This window comes from Talpa europaea, assembly GCF_964194135.1.
Source record: "Talpa europaea genome assembly, chromosome: 7".
NCBI classification, from domain to species: Eukaryota; Metazoa; Chordata; class Mammalia; order Eulipotyphla; family Talpidae; genus Talpa; species Talpa europaea.
The window spans coordinates 22,358,129-22,376,355 of NC_140074.1; the positions used below are offsets into that span (position 1 = coordinate 22,358,129).

Below are 18,227 nucleotides of genomic sequence, written 5' to 3' on the forward strand. Positions count from 1 at the left end.
TGCTAATCCTACCTTCATCCCTTGGCAACCATTAATCTGTTCTCCATTTCTCTAATTTTGACATTTCAAGAACATTGTATAAATAGCACATACAGTATGTGACCTTTTTTGAGTGGTTATTTATTTTTTTGCTTAAAATACTTTTCTGGAGATTCTTCCAGGTCTCAAGTGGTACCACAGTTTTATATGTCATAGTTTGCTCCCTTTTATTGCTGAGTAGTATTCCATGGTTTGGATACACCACAGTTTATTTAGCCAGTCACCTGGACGGACATCTGGCTGTAACCAGATTTGAGCTATATAAATAAAGCTGCTATAAACATTCTTGTACAGGTTTTTTGTGTAAACATAAGTTTCATTTCTCTGGGATAAATGCCCAGGAGTGCAATTGCTAGGTCATGTGGTAGTTGCCTGTTTAGTTTTTAAAGAAATGGCTCTATTGTTTTCTATGGTAGCTGAATCCTCTCACATTCCCACCAGTAATGTATGAGTGATTTAGTTTCTCTGTGTCCTTGCCACTATTTCATGCTGTCACTAATTCTAATTTTAGTTATTCTTTTAGGTGTGGCAATCTCAAAATGGTTTTGATTTGCATTTCCCTAGTGGTTGATGATGCTGAATGTCCTGTTAGGTGATTATTTCCCATACTTATATCTTTGGTGAACTGTCTCTTCATGTCCTTTGAATATATATCCTTTCTTTCCTTTGCACTATATTTTTTTAATGGAGGGAACATTGGCTTACAACTCTGTATATGATTCAGAGATACAAGTTCATACCTCTTCAGATGTATGTTACCATAAGGCATTTACCACACAGGCACCATATTCTACTACCACAGCCCATGGGGCCACCTCCCCTCTTTGTTTGTTCCCCTTCTGGTAGCCTCAGTTCTATAGTTATATTTCTAGGGTGTGCATTGGTTTGGTTTTGTCTGTTCCCATCTCGACTTTTATTTTTTTATTGTTGAGTTTTGGAAGTTCTTTATATTCTAGATAGCAGACCTTTGTTAGATATGAGATTTGCAAAGATGTTCCCCTAGCCTGTAGTAGCTTCTCTTTTCATCTTAACAAGATCTTTCACAAAGCAAAAGTTTTTAATCTTGATGAAGTCCAATTTATCAAGTTTCTCCTTAATGGATCATTTAGATGCTAAGTCCAAGAACTGGTTACATATATGTAGAACTTAAAGCTATGTCCCCTAAAAGTTTTATATTTGTCTGCGATATGCTTTGAGTTAATTCTAATATAAGGTGTGACACTTGGATCAAAGTTCATTTGTTTTTTTGCCTATGAAAAAGACTAATTATAATAAAGTAAAAATTAAAATCAATAAGCAACTATAAACCAGAGACACACTATGGTGGGGGGAGGAGGGAATAGGAGCAAAACAAGGGGGGGTGGGAATTGTAGATGAAAATGCATACATTGTGCAAAAAATGTAAAATTATGTAAAAAATATATTAAAAATGTTCAATTGCTCTAATACCATTCATTGAACAAGCTATCTCTTCATTACTTTTGCACATTTGTCAAAATATGTTTGGCACATTTTTGTGGATCTCTTTCTAGGTTCTTTTGCTTTGTTTTGTTTTACTGATTTAGTGTCCGTCTCTCTACCTATAATTGCAGTCTTAATTATTGTAACCATATGATTAATTTTGAAATTGGTTTTAGGCTGATTCCTTCTACTTTACTATTCTTTGCCTCTCTACACAAATTTTAGAATAATGTCAAAAACTTAAAATTTTTTCTGGGATTTTGATAGTTACATAAAACCCGTATGTCAACTTGGGGTGAAATGAGATCTTTACAGTGTTGAATTTTCCAATGTATCAATACTGTGTGACTATTTGATTTTTTTTTTAAATTGAGGTAACTATGGTTCACAAGACTGTATAAGTTGTAAGGAGTACAGTGTCACACCTTGACAAATGTCTATACCAGACTATGCCCCACCACATAGGCCTGGTCACCATGCACTAGCGTACAATTGACTTCCCTACACCTGCTCTACCTAGCCCACCTCTTCCTTCCTGGTAACCACCCCTGTCACATCTAAGCATTTATTTCTGGTTTGTTTGTTCATTTGCTATTTTTTTAGATTCCATATGAGTGAAATCATATAGCAATTGTCTTTCTTTTTCATTTCTTTTATCAGAATTTTGTAGTAAACTACATACATGTCCTGTGCACATTTTGGTAGACTTTACACCTAATTATTTGGGGATTTTTTGAAGGATATTCATTGCTACTATACAGAAACACAGTTCACTTTTATATATCCTGTGACCATGTTACCCTCACATATTAGTTCTAAGATGTTTTTGCTAGAGTTCTTAGTATTTTCTAAGTTGGTGACAGGGACAAATTTTATTTTTTCCTTTCTAATCTGCAGGCCTTTTATTTTCTTTTCTTGCATTATTTCACTGGATTGAACTTCCAGCACTATGTTGAATAAGAGTGGAAAAAGTGGGCTTTTGGAATGACAAGTGATTTTCAATTGAGACACAGATATTTCATATTGTATTATGAAACTCTGGATCTTATTTAAACCTGTTTTAACTAGCTTTTCCCCCTGCTCCCTTTGCCTCTGGTAAATACCATTCTATTGTCACAATCTTACTCAGAATGGGGAGCAGTTCTTGGAAACTGCAATCTTTAGTGAAACAACATATTATGGAACCATGCTATTTTACTATAGACTAGTTGATATAAACAACAGTAACAATACTATAGCATATTTCTGGTGACGAAATGTCACAAAACTTCTAAATAAGGACCCTAACCACATCTAATATTAAACAATAAGTTGCCTTCATTCATTCCTTCATTTTCTAGTCCACTTATTCCAGCTCAGGGTCATGAATGGCTGGAGCCTAGCCAAGTAGCTAGGGAGGACCCAACTCTAGACTAGATACATTCAAGCAGTCACACATTTACCCCCACTCCCCTTAGACCAGAACACAGACACACCAAAAAATCCTAACGTGCACATCTGAAGAAAACCTGAAGAAAACCCAAAGAAGGGGGAAATATGCAAACACCACACTGAGCATGGATGGGATGGGAATTGATTTTGTTTCTCATCAAGTGACAAGGAAACAATGTTGAAGGAAATGATGTTTCAGGACCTGCTATGTTGATCTCATCTCCCTATCCATAAAAAAGCCCCTCAGCTTTAATTCCAGATACACTTTAATAAATACACTTTAAATATAACCATGCTGTTGCTTTACTCCAAAGCTGCCATCCTCTCTGACTGGCCTGAGAAAACTGGGACTCTCTACTTCCTCTCTTCCTTTACTACTGTCTCTTATAACAACCAGAATAATTTTTTTCCTAAAACACAAGTCAGATCACTCCTCTGCTTAAATTTTCAGTGCCTATTTTTTCAGTGAAATTAGAAGAAAATTTTAAACTACTTTTCATGACCAACCATCCCCTACATACTCAGGCACAGCTGTCCACCCTCTTTCCTCACTACAGCCACACTGCTCCATCAACCACTGTGCTCCAGCCACACTGGCCTTCCATCCTTCTCCAATACATCAGTCTGTCTTGCGCCTTGCTTCCCTTGCCATCCTGTACCTACAGACTTCTGCATGGCTCCGTTCTGTTCCTTTATGTGTCCATGCAAATATCATCTCCTAGTGGGGTCACTTTTAACCACCCCATCTAAAGCATGTGCCCTTCTACTCCCCTGTCAGCCATTGTGTATCTCAACGTAAATTTTTTCTCTGCAAGAAGAACTATCAGATTTCATGTGTGTGATTTCTGCATCCTCTCTGTCCCTGCCCTGCACCTCCACAAAAATAGGAATTATGTCTCGTTTTTTTTCTTTATTCCTGTCATCTTCTCCTGACACATAATAGGTCCTCAATAAATATGTAGCACATGACTATATGTGTGCATATGGTATTCTCTGAGCATTATCTGAACTTCCTCTTATTTTTATAACAACTCTGAGAGAAGTAAACAATTTTAATTTTTTATATAGAAAGGAACCAAGGCTCAGTAAGGCACCATACTTTGTCCAACGTCACAGAGCAAGCAAGCAATATGGCTGAACTAGACCCTAGAACTTTGACCTAAAGTCCAGTAGCTTGTTACCGGGGGCCCCAAATCTTTGAGGACTGGCTCTCTCAGAACCCCCAGGGGACTTGTTAAAAACATAATCTGTCCTGCAATAATATAATAGTTGCCTCACTGTGTAATAAAAACAACAGTGCAGATGGGGAAAAGCAGGTTGGGGACTAGAGATTTTTCCCTAACAAGACTCACAATTATCAAGTTATTTTTCCTTTAGGAATGTTTAATAAAGGTCGTTTTTATAGCTGCAAGTGTATAGCTATAAAATTCAAATGTCGCTGAATTAAATCCAGGCCTTAATTAATTATATTGAGTTTTTTCTGAGAAGCAATGGCCTTTTGTCCTGTCACTAGAGGCACTGATATTAGCATGAGCTGCTTATATTGTCCTACTACCTCTGTGATATTGAAGGACAACTACCTAAGGGTTTATAATCAATAGTAATCTATAATGAAAACAATGTTTCTTGATCAATTTATCCTTTATATCTACTAAAAAGATGCATTCTGCACTGGAATGCACTGTGGGCATTTGCTTGTGTTGCTGCACCTATTTCCCCGCCTGATCTGCACCCACTGTGTTTCAGGGTCAGGGCAGGGCACGGAGTCCTACTCCAGACCTACTTGACCTAAGTCTTGGGGGGATGAGGTGCAAGCTGTGGCCTCTGATTTTTAATGAGTTTCTGGGTACTTCTGATACACAGCCAAATTTGATAATTAATGAGTTATATTCTTCTTTAGTATTTCTAGATCTGATTTTTCTGATTCCTAGTGAGAATTGGGAAACCTCTTTTGAGAGATCCCTAGTTCTTCATTAGCAAATTTCACCTTGGAGCTCTTATTTTAACAGTCAACTAGACAATAACAATAGCAACATACCTACCTATTTGGGAGCAATCATCTAATCATTGGGAACTGGTATGTTTGTGCTCAATTACTTTCATAGTAACCAGAATTACTTTATGGACGTTGACTAAGAAAAATTGAGGGAGGCAGAGAGGGAATAAAACGATAAATTATATGTTTTTGCTAAGAGAATACTAAAAAAAGGTCATGGTGTGCTGCACCAAGAAGGCTTTCACCATAGGCAAAACAGAAAAAAAGTGCTGAGGCCAGAAGCACCACAGAGTCCCCACCATGCAAGCTGTACCAGGACAGCCCCTTGCTGAGCCAGGCAGCAGTGCTGTCCCTGCAAGTCAGCTCAGCCAGATGATATCAGTGCTTGTTTATGGTCACAGAGTTTACAGATAACTCATTGAATCTGTAAACCTGTGTTTAGCTGAATGAGAGCTAAATACAGAAAGAGATTATACCTAGTTTTGCATCCATACACCTTTAAGAAAAACCAAGAGAGAGAAACAAAGCCAAGTTTTTCAATGATAAAGTCTCATATGGGGAATCAAGCCCCTCTGAGAGTCAGACATGGAAAAAGGCATTACGAGAATCATTCTTGCTCAGGCCTCATCATATCCCTTAGCTTTTGGACTATGTTCCTGTTTGAAGCAATATAGGAGGGGAACTACAGCTTCACTGCTCAGCAAACCCAGATCTTGAACAAAGGGTGTAGCTTATACACATGTGCCTTAGACCCTGTATCTAAGGGTCTGAAGAGAACTGGGGAAGGAAGGCCACCTCATGATGGCTTCACAGCAGAGGTGCTCAGACAACCAGTCACTGTCCCAACTCTGAAAGACAGTGGTCAGAGGGACAGGCAGGGACATATGAGCAGCTCCATGAGCAAATGCTCACCAAGCATTCTAGTGCATGTATGACTCCCAGTAAAACCAAAACCCAAAGGGAAAAAAAATCTGAACACATGCGCTTAAAAATATCTTTGGCCTAGTATGAAGGTGATTGAAAGAGGAGCCAGAGGAGATGGAAGGTTTGTTTTTTATTTTTGAGTGAGGCCAAGAACAGAGAGCATTGTAAGAAACTTTTCTCAGGGCGGAAGTCCAGGCCTCTGCTAATAGAAAGTGTGCTTTCATCAGCATGATGCCTCCCGTGTTTGAAAGCATGACAGTGACTGATTTGCTATTAACTAAATTCTATTCTTCTTCCTGGGGACACAGCTAGGTCATTTCCCCTTCTCTCTGCAGGTAGGTGTGGGCAAGGTACTACTGAGTTCTAGCAGATCAAGTGTGAGCAGAAGTGTGACATTTCTTGACCCAAATCACAAAACCCTCTTGTGCAATTCTTCACTTTGGACTTTATGTGAGTGAGGAATAGTCTCATATTTTAGCCGTTATATATTTATGGTTTTGTTGGTCACAGTAGTTAGAAAATGCTAATTAACCCAAGTTTAATGACTATTTGTTGATTCATTAAATGAATGAATACAGTGGATTTTCTTCCAATTCTTCTAATATTATGAGCCACAAATGTCATGTGAAAATAGTTCATTACCTTCCTCAGTCACCAAGAACAAATGTACTTCCAAGTCTTCAGATCCTTACTGTTCAGCTAGAGGCAATGTGTGCTGCTCTGAAGACCTGCTGAAAATGACTGGGATGCTGGGTCATGACAGAAACAAGAACTGCAAGAAGCAGGTTTGGAGTTCACTTGAGAGTTCTAGAAAGAATACATAAGTGGCAAATTTATGTCTGAGACTGTGATGCCTAAGCTAGCAATTGGCAGAGTCTTCCCGAGCTTCTCAGATATGGAACTGGGATATGTTCCCAGGACTGAGCAGCAGAATGAATTATCAGTTAGTGGGGCCTGCTGCGGGCACGGACACTAGGAGTGGAGGCTGCCTGCCCAGTGTCCCAACTCCATCATTTCCTAAGGACCTCAGGCTAGCCAATTGATTTCTTTGGGCCTTAGTTTTCCACTTTTGTGGTGGCTGAGAGGAGTAAGTATGTTAATGCATGTAAAACTGTTAGAATCATGCCCTAGCATAAGAAGAGTACAGTATTTCTCTATAACTATGAGAAACTGTGTTGGGGACTTCTGATAAACTAAGAACATACACAGGAGGGAAAATTAAAAAAAAAATGCAAAAAGATCAGAATAGAGAAGAGGGAACAAATCTGTTAGTGAGAATAAACTTAACTGCTTCTATTTTGAAGAACTATGAGGGTTTCAAGAAAATTGAAAAAATAATTTAAATATGATGAGTTCTCCTAAAAATAGCATCAGTATCTGGACAGAGAAATTTCATGTGCTTTCAATGCCTAAATCTAAAAAAATTGCATTTAACAGATTTAATCAGTGCATGAGGCCTTGGAATAAGTGAGAGTATTATGTGATGCCGAAGAACTGTCAGCCTCTGTTTACTCTGTAGTTATCACAGGCTCTCCGGAGCAACTGGAGTGAAATTGGTGAAAACTCCCTGGAATGAGAATTCCCTTGTGGAAGAATTGAAGATCTCAAGAGTAAATAAAGTTTAATAATACTGTATCACATACCTCAAAGTTGCTATAATACTGTATCACATACCTTAAAGTTGCTAAAGAACACCTTAAAAGTTCTCATCACAGAAAGGAAATTCTTAACTATGCATGATGATGAAATTAACTAGATTTATTGTGATCATTCTACAATGTATACAAATATCATTATGTCCTATACTTAAAACTAATACAATGTTCTACAGCAATTACACTTCTTTTTTTAAACATTTATTTTATTTATTTATGCATGTAAGAGCTGAAGTGCAGGCTAGAGGTATGAAGGGGGTAAGAGGATTCAGCAGAGATAGAGTGGGGAGCAGAACTGGCAAGATCAACTGAAATACACTTCTGAGTGGAGCTGAGGGTTAGACTGGAGAGGTCTGTTGCACCATGTGGGTAGCTCCCTGGCTGGGGATTGAACTCGTGCTACAGTGACTGTAGATAACTTCATAGTGCTGCGTCTTAACCCCTTGTGCCACCAGGGAGGCCCCTACACTTCAATTTTAAAAGTGTTAAGGGAACACGGTCAATATGAACCTATAAAAGTTCATATAAATCTCATTAACATCTTAGAGGGGGCCTCCCTGGTAGCCTAGGGGTTAAGTCTCAGTGTTATCACTGCTACAGCCTGAGTTAGAGCTCTGGCCAGGGAGCAAACCCACAGCAGACCTCTCCTGTCTGGCCCGCTGCTCCCATCAGCAGTATATTTCAGTAAATCCTCCTGCTCTGCTCTCTACCGTCTCTGTTGAATTCTCTCACCACCACCCCCTGGCCTATACCTCAGTTGTTCTATGCAAAAATAAATACAAGTGCATGATGTTTTGCTTAGTCTGGCTCTCCTTCCAAATGGCTTTCACATTTTATAGCTCAGAAAATTTTAACTCCTTCCTGTCATGCTGTGTGTCTTACAAGGTCTCTTTCAGTCCTGCCTCCTTCATCAGCATGTAACCTTTCTATCAACTGTGCTGCGCCCTTTTTCCTCACCAGTCTTCAGAATTTTCTTCGCATCACTTATCTTTCCAGGATGTCATTGCAAAAGCTTACTTCTTTTCCATTTAGTTTTTTAGTATGAAGATAAAGGAAGTAAATTTACAAATGTTAGCATTCCAGGTTAGGGGAGTTTCTAACTGGTAGTGGTGGGTGTGTAAGAGATTCACAGAACACCTCGGTCTAAAAGACACCCAAGCATGCAGCTATTTAAAACACTACTATTTACAACAAAGACAAAGTTTGGTAATTCTAAATATGCTATTATATTTTGTAATGTGGAAAATACTTTCTCAAGAATTTAATGTAATGTATTCTATTATTATAATAAGTTTTCTTTTTAGTAGTACTAAAAAGAAAATTTTCTCTCCCATGGAGATCATCACGTGATTTTAATTAATGTTAATCTAATAAGGTGTCATTATATTGTGAATAACACTATATCTGGGCAGTGGGGTAGAATAAATGATCAGAGAATATAGAAAATAAAATAAGAACTTTAACCATAGGGTTTAGGGTATGCTCAAGCACGGATGTGGTCAGCCTGAAAAGAATTTTTAAAAATCTGAATTAGTGTGTATGTGTGTGTGTGTGTGTTGGGGTGTGGTGGCGGGGGGGAGGGAGGGGGAAAGAGTGTGTTTTGGCTTTGCTTACCTGGAAGAACTGGAAGGTGTATCAACATTATATTTACATTGTCCATTGGCAACAGTTAGATGAAAATGAGTATACCCTTCAGACAGGGTGTGGTAGACAGAACAATGCCCACCCTCCTATCCCCCAGATATCTACATTCTAATCCTTGAATCTGTGACTGGTATATTACATGGCAAAAAGAAATTAGGTCTGTAATGGAATTCAAGTTTCCAGTTACCTAAACTTGAAAAAGGGAAATTATCTTAGATTATCAAGGAAGGCCTACTCTAATCACATGAACTCTTAAAATCAGGAGAGAGACAGAAGAGTTCGTCAGAGAGCAGTAATATGAGAAAGGCTCCATCCGCCATCGCCGCCCTTTGACAATGGAAGAAGAGGATCAAAAGCCAATATATAAGACACTCTAGAAGCTGAAACAACACAGTCTACAGCCAGCAAGGAGATAAGGCTTACAATTCTAGGTAGCTGGTGACTAAATTTTGCTAAAACTTGAATTAGCAAGAAAAGCATTCTTCCCTAGAGTTTTCAGAAAGGACAGCTTGTTGACATCTTGATGTTATTCTGGTTGATTGTACTAGACTTCTGACTACAGAACTGTAAAATCATGTGTTGGTGTTGTTTTAAGACTCCAAGTTTGTGGTAATTTGTTAAAACAACAAGAAATGAATACACAGTCAATTAATACTGTTTCTATCACCAAAGTTATCACTACAACAGAGAGGGAAATGGGATTAAAATCATAATGAATTATCACTTTACATCACTGACCAATGGTAAGGAGTGTGGAGTTTATTTTCAGGATAATGAAAATGCTTTAAAATTGAGTGTGGTTATCTGATAAGGTTAACTGATTTCAAAGGTCTACAAAGAGTTCACCTGACTCAACAAAAACAAAGCAAACAATCCAGTCAAAAGATGGGCAGATGAGCTAAAAAGACACTTCTCCAAAGAGGAAATGTAAATGGCCAACAAGTATACGAAAAAATGCTCAACTAAAAATGGAACTATCATATGCTCCAGTAATTCCACTCCTAGGAATCTATCCAAAGGACACAAAAACATTAATTTGAGAAGAAATCTGCACTCCTATGTTAATTGAAGCATTATTTACAGAAGGCAAGCTATGGAAACAACCTAAATGCCCCTAAACAGGTGACTAGATCAAGAAGATGTAGTATATATACACAGTGGAATACTATTTAGCAATCAAAAATGATAAACTCATGTCTTTTGCAGCAACATGGATGGAGCTGGAGGGGATTATGCTCAATGAAATAAGTCAGAAAGAAAAAGAAAAATGTTGGATGGTTTCACTTATAAGAGGAATATAACAGGCAACTACAAATCAGAGACATTCAGCAGGGGAGAGAGAGGGAAAAGGATTAAAACAGGGCCAGGAAGAGCACAAGAGACCATGGTGATGGTTCATGGGTGACTTGGTGGTGGGAATTTTATGGGGACTACACCTGAGGGGAGAAAGCAAACTGTAAAAAAATGAATGATGTAAAATATATAGAGAGAAAAAATAGAGTGTGGTAATAACACACAACTCCGAATGTACCAAAAACCATTGCACTATAAACTGTAAGCATGCATAATGTAAATTATATCTCAATAAATTAAAAAAAATCTCCTTAGAATGTAGTGATTATCTCATAAAAACTTTGCTTAAAAAAAAAAAAGACCCAATTACACACATACAATGGGTCAACTTTATGGTATATAAATTATACCCCAAAATGTTGAATAAGAAACTTTAATCCAATTTAATCTTTCTTTTTCAACACTGTCACTAGTAACAAATTATCTTGCACAAAAAATGAGAAGGAATTAAAATTTTGTTGCCCTTTTGATTCTTTTTAGTTGGTGTAACCTTAGTGTAAATATTACAGGGTCCCAGAGACCTAAGAAGTAGGGTTTAGACTACCCATTTGTGAACATTCCTAGGCTGCATGCTTCCTCTCCTCCTCTGTTTCCATTACCAATCTGTAAAGATATTTTTTGCCAATGCCACTGTGTTAAGTTACTCAGCTACTGCCATGACCTCTCCTAATTGTTCAATTAAAGTCAGTGATTCCTCAGGAGACAGCAAGTGGTACTGCCAAACCTTCTTTGCATGTTTCCTGCAAACTCCTAAATGAGGGACCCCAAACCTAGCATAGCCATGCGAAGCTACAGTCTCTCCTAGAAATGACTGTGGTATCTCTCCCTCCCTGTCCAACCATGTATCATTCCATTGCATACATGTGGGACAGGGTTTCCAGGATTTGAGTTGGGCTAGTTTGGATCATTTGTACTTGTATGTTTTCTCTAGTCTACTGGTCAGTGGAGTAAGCTAGATTCTTCTATACGCACCCATTTTTCTAAGTTCTATAAATGCTAGCGGCCCTTAATGGGCATGCTGCACATGCATACTTTCTGAGGAAAACTTCAGGGCCTTGGTTACTCAGTGTCCTATCAGACAATGAGGCGCTTTGATGGCAGCCTGATTCAATGGCCATTACACCCTGCTGTTCAGAGCACCATCAGGAACAAAGCCAAACTTGTCTGTTTGCCTTTCCCTCTGATTTAGTACATTGGAGCAAACTTCCCATTGTCAGTGTTTCCCACCCGTGACAAGGCGCTCTCTGAGGCTAATTCTCTATGAAGCAATACCCTCTTCTGGTTAACAGAATAGTTGGATGGAAAATTCAATTTCCATTGAAATGCCAATTTGAACTGACTTATGTTATGAAAAGCTTACAAACTGCTTGTCTTTTATTGCAGCTACTAAATCATGACAGGGGGTAGAGAAAGAAGAATTTAAAAAAAAAAACTGCTTTTTATTTTTATTTTCCTGCTGAGGTTTCTGTGATCTCTTTATTAGACACAATATGTGTCAGCTATTCAACTCATAAAAAAGCAGGAAAATATGCCAGGAAAGAAGAAATATTTTCTGTCTCTCCCTTCCTGTGAAAACTTCAAATGAGCTCATCTGTGTTCTCTCCTTTCAATGAAAGATATGCTCATCCCTCAGCCCTCATCTTCTTCTCATTTTCTATTGATGATGTCAGGCAGGTCTTACAGTGTCTCTTTGTAATCTTATAAAATCAATGACAACCAAAAACGTTTCCCTTATGGCTATGACCTCACCAATGGTCTACACCTGGACAGGCCTCATCTACATTGGTAAGTAAAGCTAAACCCCACTGATCCAGACTGAAGCAATTTTCTAGGAAACTACTGCTTTCCTTCAAAACCCTGCCTATACCAGTTAGATCTGGAAGATTACTGAGCAGCATGGTTGAGCGCTGCCTAACTGGTCCTGATGGTGTGTCACTCTGTGTGCGCACCAGAAACTCTTCTTACCCACGCCTGCTAATTCCTGGATACAAAGGAATCAGTTCTTCAAAATGTTAGTAGGTGACATCTGGTCACATTCCTGGCCCCTATTTCCTTCTCTACTAGATGCTACTCTCATCTGCACTCTGAACAATGAAAAAGGCTTAATTGCAAATTTAAGGCAAGGGGATTTTGTGCCACTGAGTCTACATGGTTGTGAGCTTCCTGGGCTGAATGAGGGAGGTAGACAGGAAAACAATGGCCATCTCCATGGTGAGAGATGTTTGTAAGGCACACTCTCAAGTTGTTAAGATGTAAGAGATAAAATCAATGCATAATGGATGAATTTGGAGAGATGCAAAAAGGTGCTAAATATCATCTTTTAACAGGCCCCCAAAGAGGACAGAGCAAGGAATATTTGGTGTATTAGTATGTCTAAAATGAAATGGTGCTCTCATGTCAAAAAAAAAAATTGTATAGAGAGGCGCACTGGACCTAAAATGAATCTGAGAGGCAGTATTGGGGACACAGTGAGCCCAGAAGTTAGGGCAGCTCACTAGTGGAGGTTTAGCTGTGGGCCAGGGCCATGTGATGTGTCCCTCATCACAAGTCACTGCCTTTGCACTAAATCCAGATGCTGCAACCACTTTCCAGATGAATGATTCAGCTTTCCGTGTTGACATTGAGGTATGGAGAGAGAGGAGTTCTGCAAAGTGTTTGTGAGCACTCTGATTTCTGAAAAGGAATCATTCCTAATGTAAAAATAATGTGGCTTTTGTTTTATACATTATCCTCATAAATAATAACAATAATAGCTAATAAATATTGAATGCTTGTTATATTCAAGGAACAATTATAGGCATTTTATATGAATGAATGCATTTAATCTCAATAAGAACCCCCTTAGTCAAGCACTATTATTATCACCCTTTTACAAATGAAGAAATTGAGTATGAAAGTATAAAGGCGGAGAGTATAGAGCTAAGAAGTGAAAAAGCAGGATTCACACCCAGACCATGAGGCACTCAGAAGGCTTACTATGTCTGTTTTCATGAATTATTATGCACAAATTTTCCTGTATGTGATCAACTCAGGGGACTTGGTAAGATCAAAGTTGATACTTTTCTTATAAAATCATGGGGATGGTGAAATATCCTGAGCCTCAAAGAATTTCTTTCCCTCCTTGGCCTACATTCATATTGAAGTCAAGGTATAAGCGTTGCAATGACTTTGAAAGGACAGAGGCACTAAGATTTCATTGCAAGTGAATCAGCACCTAAATCTATTCTTGAAAAATTTCAGAGTGAAGACATACAGTAAAAAATATACGGAAGCAAATTTGCACTAATATTTTATAATTTTAGAATGATTTTCAGAATGGGTTTCATTTTAGAAAAGCTGAGAGGGTGAACTGAGTGTGAACTATGTACCTGGCACTGAACTAAGTGTTTTCCTACATTGTACAATCTTATTTAATATCACAACAATCTCGTAAAATATTAATTTCATTTTTACAGAAGAGGACAAAGACTCAATGAGTTTGTCTAACATCACATAGAAAATAAGCAGTATAATTATTTTCTTGTAATCCAATTTAGAAATGATTGATATCCATTCCCCCCAATTTAGGTTGCATTTCAGTTGTATCTTATATGCCGCTACACAAGGTCTCGAAGCATATATTTGAAAAAAATTTTTTTTGGTGACAACCTCAATTCTAGGTAGCACTGTACACATCTATTGCCTTTGATAGTCTGTATGGATCATGGAGCACAAAACTCACATCTTATTGACTGCTACATGTCAACAATACTTGGCAGAACAGTAGCTGGTGAGCCTCTTAATCCTGAGTTTGGCCTTGGCACAGAGGTAGATGATAATCCCAGGTGAAGACAGAAATACAATCTTAACAACATTCACATTTGGAGTCTTAACTTTTAGAGGGACTGTTTGATAGATTTGCCGGCAGACCGTAACAAACCCAGGCACTTAAATACAAAGACGTTGTTCCCTAAGCCCTGGGTATGATGTTTGTGATCTTACTTAACTGGTCAGCCCCCTCCCTCCCTTTCCCAGGTGCCCCACTGGCTGCTCTGTCTCCCTTCCCTGGCTTTGAACCTGTTGGCAGCCACCAATAGCTCCTTTTCAAAGAGCTGAAGACAAACCTGATGTTACAATTGCCTTGCTTAATTCCATACAGGTTTCTATTAATTGCATTAAATTCAGGTGAAAAAAGGGTATTTAATCTGTGACAGAGTTAAACCATATCTGGATAAATATAAATAAGAGAGATAATCCCCCAAGAGCCATCATTAGCCAGCAATTGGAAGGGCGTCAGCAGTACCCAAGTTACGGCAGGGCAGAGGGTGGAAGGCAGGAGATTTAACAAGATTGGTGCTGAGCATCTGGACTCTGCATAAAGGGGAGAATAAAGATTGTGACTGGAATACATTAGGAGAAAAGCAAATGTTCTATTCACACACACAAAGGCATTAATAATATCAGTCTCTAATCCACCCCAGGGCCCCTTAGCTTGCCTTATTCATTGTTGACTTTCATCTTCCCTACAAAGCCTCCTACTAAAGGTCCCTTCCCAGATCAGCCTGAGGTCATGGGGGCAGAAAGACTGTTGCTAAACAGATATGCAAGGGAGTAGCATGTGTGACTGGAGAACAGTGTGACAACATAATCCCAGCCTGGACCGATGAGGTCAGTGTGGGGTGATGTTGGCTTTTCCAGCATCTACTGAATCATCTGATGGGAGCAGCAATTGAAAAGAATAAATACAAACACATGCAATGTACCGCCACAAAGACTGCGTGGCCCAGATCTGAGGGAAAAGGACCGATTTTGGTGGGTCAGTAGGGATATGAAGGAAACAATGAGCTGGGAGTTATGAGATCTCAGTTCTGTTCTTTCCCCTGCTAGCTGAGCAGCGGTATAACCTCAGGTGGGCTGGCCTCAGAATTGAGGGCTCTGATCCAGCTGGTATCCAAGGTCTCCTTTGGTTTCAAAGGCTAGGATGTGGCCTATGTAAGAGAGGTTTTTTTTTTTTTTTTTTTTTTTTTTTTTTTAAAGTACATCATTCCAAGACCACAGCCTTGGGAGACATTCTGAGGTCATGGTGTGCAGGATATTTTTGCCTAACCTCCATGGATAAAGGCAAAGTGCTGGCAGGTGAATTAAAGTAAGAGGTTGAAATAAAACAGAATCAGCGAGATTACTCCTGCTCCAAAGTGTGACCACAGACTTCCAAATACCCATGGGTCCCAGTCTTCTGGGCAACAGGTGGAACAAGGAGAAATGACAGGAGCTTTTAGTGATCTCTGGTCACAGAATTCAAGCTCCCTACATGCTACTTCTTACGCACATCTCTTTTGTCATGTCATTTGTTGGCCTTTCCTCTACATCTGCTTATCCAAATTCTACTCATCCTAACTCCAAGACCTGTCAAATTGAATGAAATATCTTGTACACCCTTTGACTTATGTTATAGCACTTAAGACACAGCATTTATTTCAGTCAACCTCATATCACACATCACCTCCATTTAATTAGCTGCCTTAATATGAGCTTTCTGGAGGCAGGGTGTGGGTCTTTCCTATCTATGCATCCCTGGGCCTGCTTTGTACATTGAAGGCACCCACTCACTAACATTTTCTTAATTGAACTGAACCAGGGTTTTCATGTTACCTGCTAAAGTGACGGCAATGGAGACAGAGTCATATCCCAAGGCATTTGTGGCATTACAAGTGTAGAAACCCACATCAGCTTCCACTGGTGCCAGGATCTGTAAGGAATCATCTGGCTGTAGAAGAATCCTGGAGCAACAGAAAAGAAATGTAGACCTGGTCAGGTCAGTTGACTCCTTTTTTGGCATTCTGAATTGGTCAAGCAGGAAGGAACCTCAGGGGACAGTCTGAACCCTGTTTTAACAACAGGGAAAGAACAGCCATTGTGAGAACTCAGGAGCCCAAGCTCTCCTGCCACTTTAGTTGGTGTGATTCTAGTAGCAATTCTAAATACAGAGGTTGTTGATTGCTGATGCAGCTTGCTGATTCCTCGATCTAAATGCTACCAGTTGGAGCAGACAGCATAGATGCATGGAATATACGTAATACACACATCAAGGGGGAGGGGTGTTAGAGCAAATGGTGCAGATGAATTTGGGGAAAACTTATTTAGGAAAAGATGAAGTCACAAAATATTGAGGCTTGGTTGGATGTTGGAAAGCAGGAAGAGCTTCTAGTTATGGAGAAAGGCATCTGTTAAGGCTTGGTGGTAGGAGAGAATCACATATTGGTAAGAGGATCTTAATGCACATATTTGAAGGAGATTATATGTGTAACTGCCTCTCAGTTCTATGTGCCATATATCTATTGCCTTCATCAGTCCATAAACATGGACTATTTATTGTTTTATTTCCTACAACTCTTGGGAGAGGGCCCTTTGTAGAGAAGGTACCCAGTAGAAAGAAAGCGAAGTCTGATGTTTAGTATAAAGGATGATAATCCCACAATAACCACCCTCTATTCCTGATACCTAGCTTTTCCTGAAAAGAATTTAAAGAACCATTTAAATCTCAGTCTCCTATTTTTTTCTTATCTAGATTTATGCCATTTCTAAGATCTACTCATGCAATTAATCAGAGTAATGACTAATGATTTGTTGACTTGGTGAGGCTGATGATAACTGAAAATATATGTGGAGGTGGGACACCAGGAAGATCAGGAAGATGGGTGCAAAGGTCAGAGATCCAGAGTCTGGACCTGGCAGGGCCTTAGGTTGATAAATCACTCTACCGCACAGAGATAGTTAAAGTGTGATTTTTGAGACCCCAAAATAAATTATTTCCCTCTTCATGGATGTTTGCACCTTCTTAGATCCAAAAGGCCCAAGGAACTAGTCACCTAATACCCTGCTAATACTGATCCTTAGCAACCAAGCAGGTAATAGGGGTTGTTTTTCAAGAAACAGGAAAAAATCATGAAAATATCAGGAAAGCTCACAAGACGTAGTGGTGAACTTAAGACTGAGAGTCAGATCTCCAGCCCTACCAACACATACTCCCCCGACACAAGTCTTTTTTTCTTCATTATTTCTCTTGTTGGATCCTCCCCAGGCTCTATGGTACTGCCGGCACGGCACCACTTTAGTCAGCTCTTATTTATTCTGAGGTGGGTGATGAGCCCGGCAATGAATCATGTCTCCTCAACTCTGCTTTTGGCCTTGCGCCCAATGCATTGCTATTCTCACCTCCTGTCAGAGGAAAAGCAAGGTTTACATCAACCAACCTTCACTTAACTGAAATCTGGACAGTTCTGGTATAAAGGGGGAAGAAAATAGAAACCTCAGCTCAAGGGACATTTCTGGGTTTGTGTTTGATTCACTGCCATTCTACACCATTGCTGCTGTGACTGGGAACAGCCAGGCATTTCCTGTACTAAGCTAGAGCTGAAACTTCGTGAAAGGTGACAGATTGTGGTAGACTTTATTATTTACTCACTCATTCTTCAACTGTTAGGTGTTTTCTCTCAGAGGCAAACAATTTCATGTTAGTTTTTAGTTTATCTCAAATGAGCTAATAAGAGAATGATGTCCATACAATTTACTCATCTGTAGTGGTCACTCAGGAGTTTAGGTATTAATGTCACTGTTTTCTAAAGGAATCTTAATAGTGAGACATAGTATCATTGTTAAATCTCCTCAGATGTTCAGGCTTATTTAGCAAAAAAAAAAAAAAAAAAAAAAAAGCACTGACATTATGATTTAAATCTTTATGATGT

The 18,227-nt window shown here is 39.0% G+C and overlaps 1 protein-coding gene across 2 annotated transcripts in view; it reads right to left on the reverse strand.

Moving 5' to 3' along the window:
• Positions 1 to 18,227, reverse strand: part of ADAMTSL1 (ADAMTS like 1) — a gene marked incomplete at both ends in the record, with an annotated part of 350,834 nt that overhangs the window by 64,411 nt on the left and 268,196 nt on the right. For both annotated transcript variants that reach the window (XM_084239275.1, XM_084239274.1), the window contains one exon: positions 16,135 to 16,262. In XM_084239275.1, coding sequence (XP_084095401.1) covers positions 16,135 to 16,262 — 128 coding nt within the window. The remainder of the gene's footprint in view (positions 1 to 16,134; positions 16,263 to 18,227) is intronic.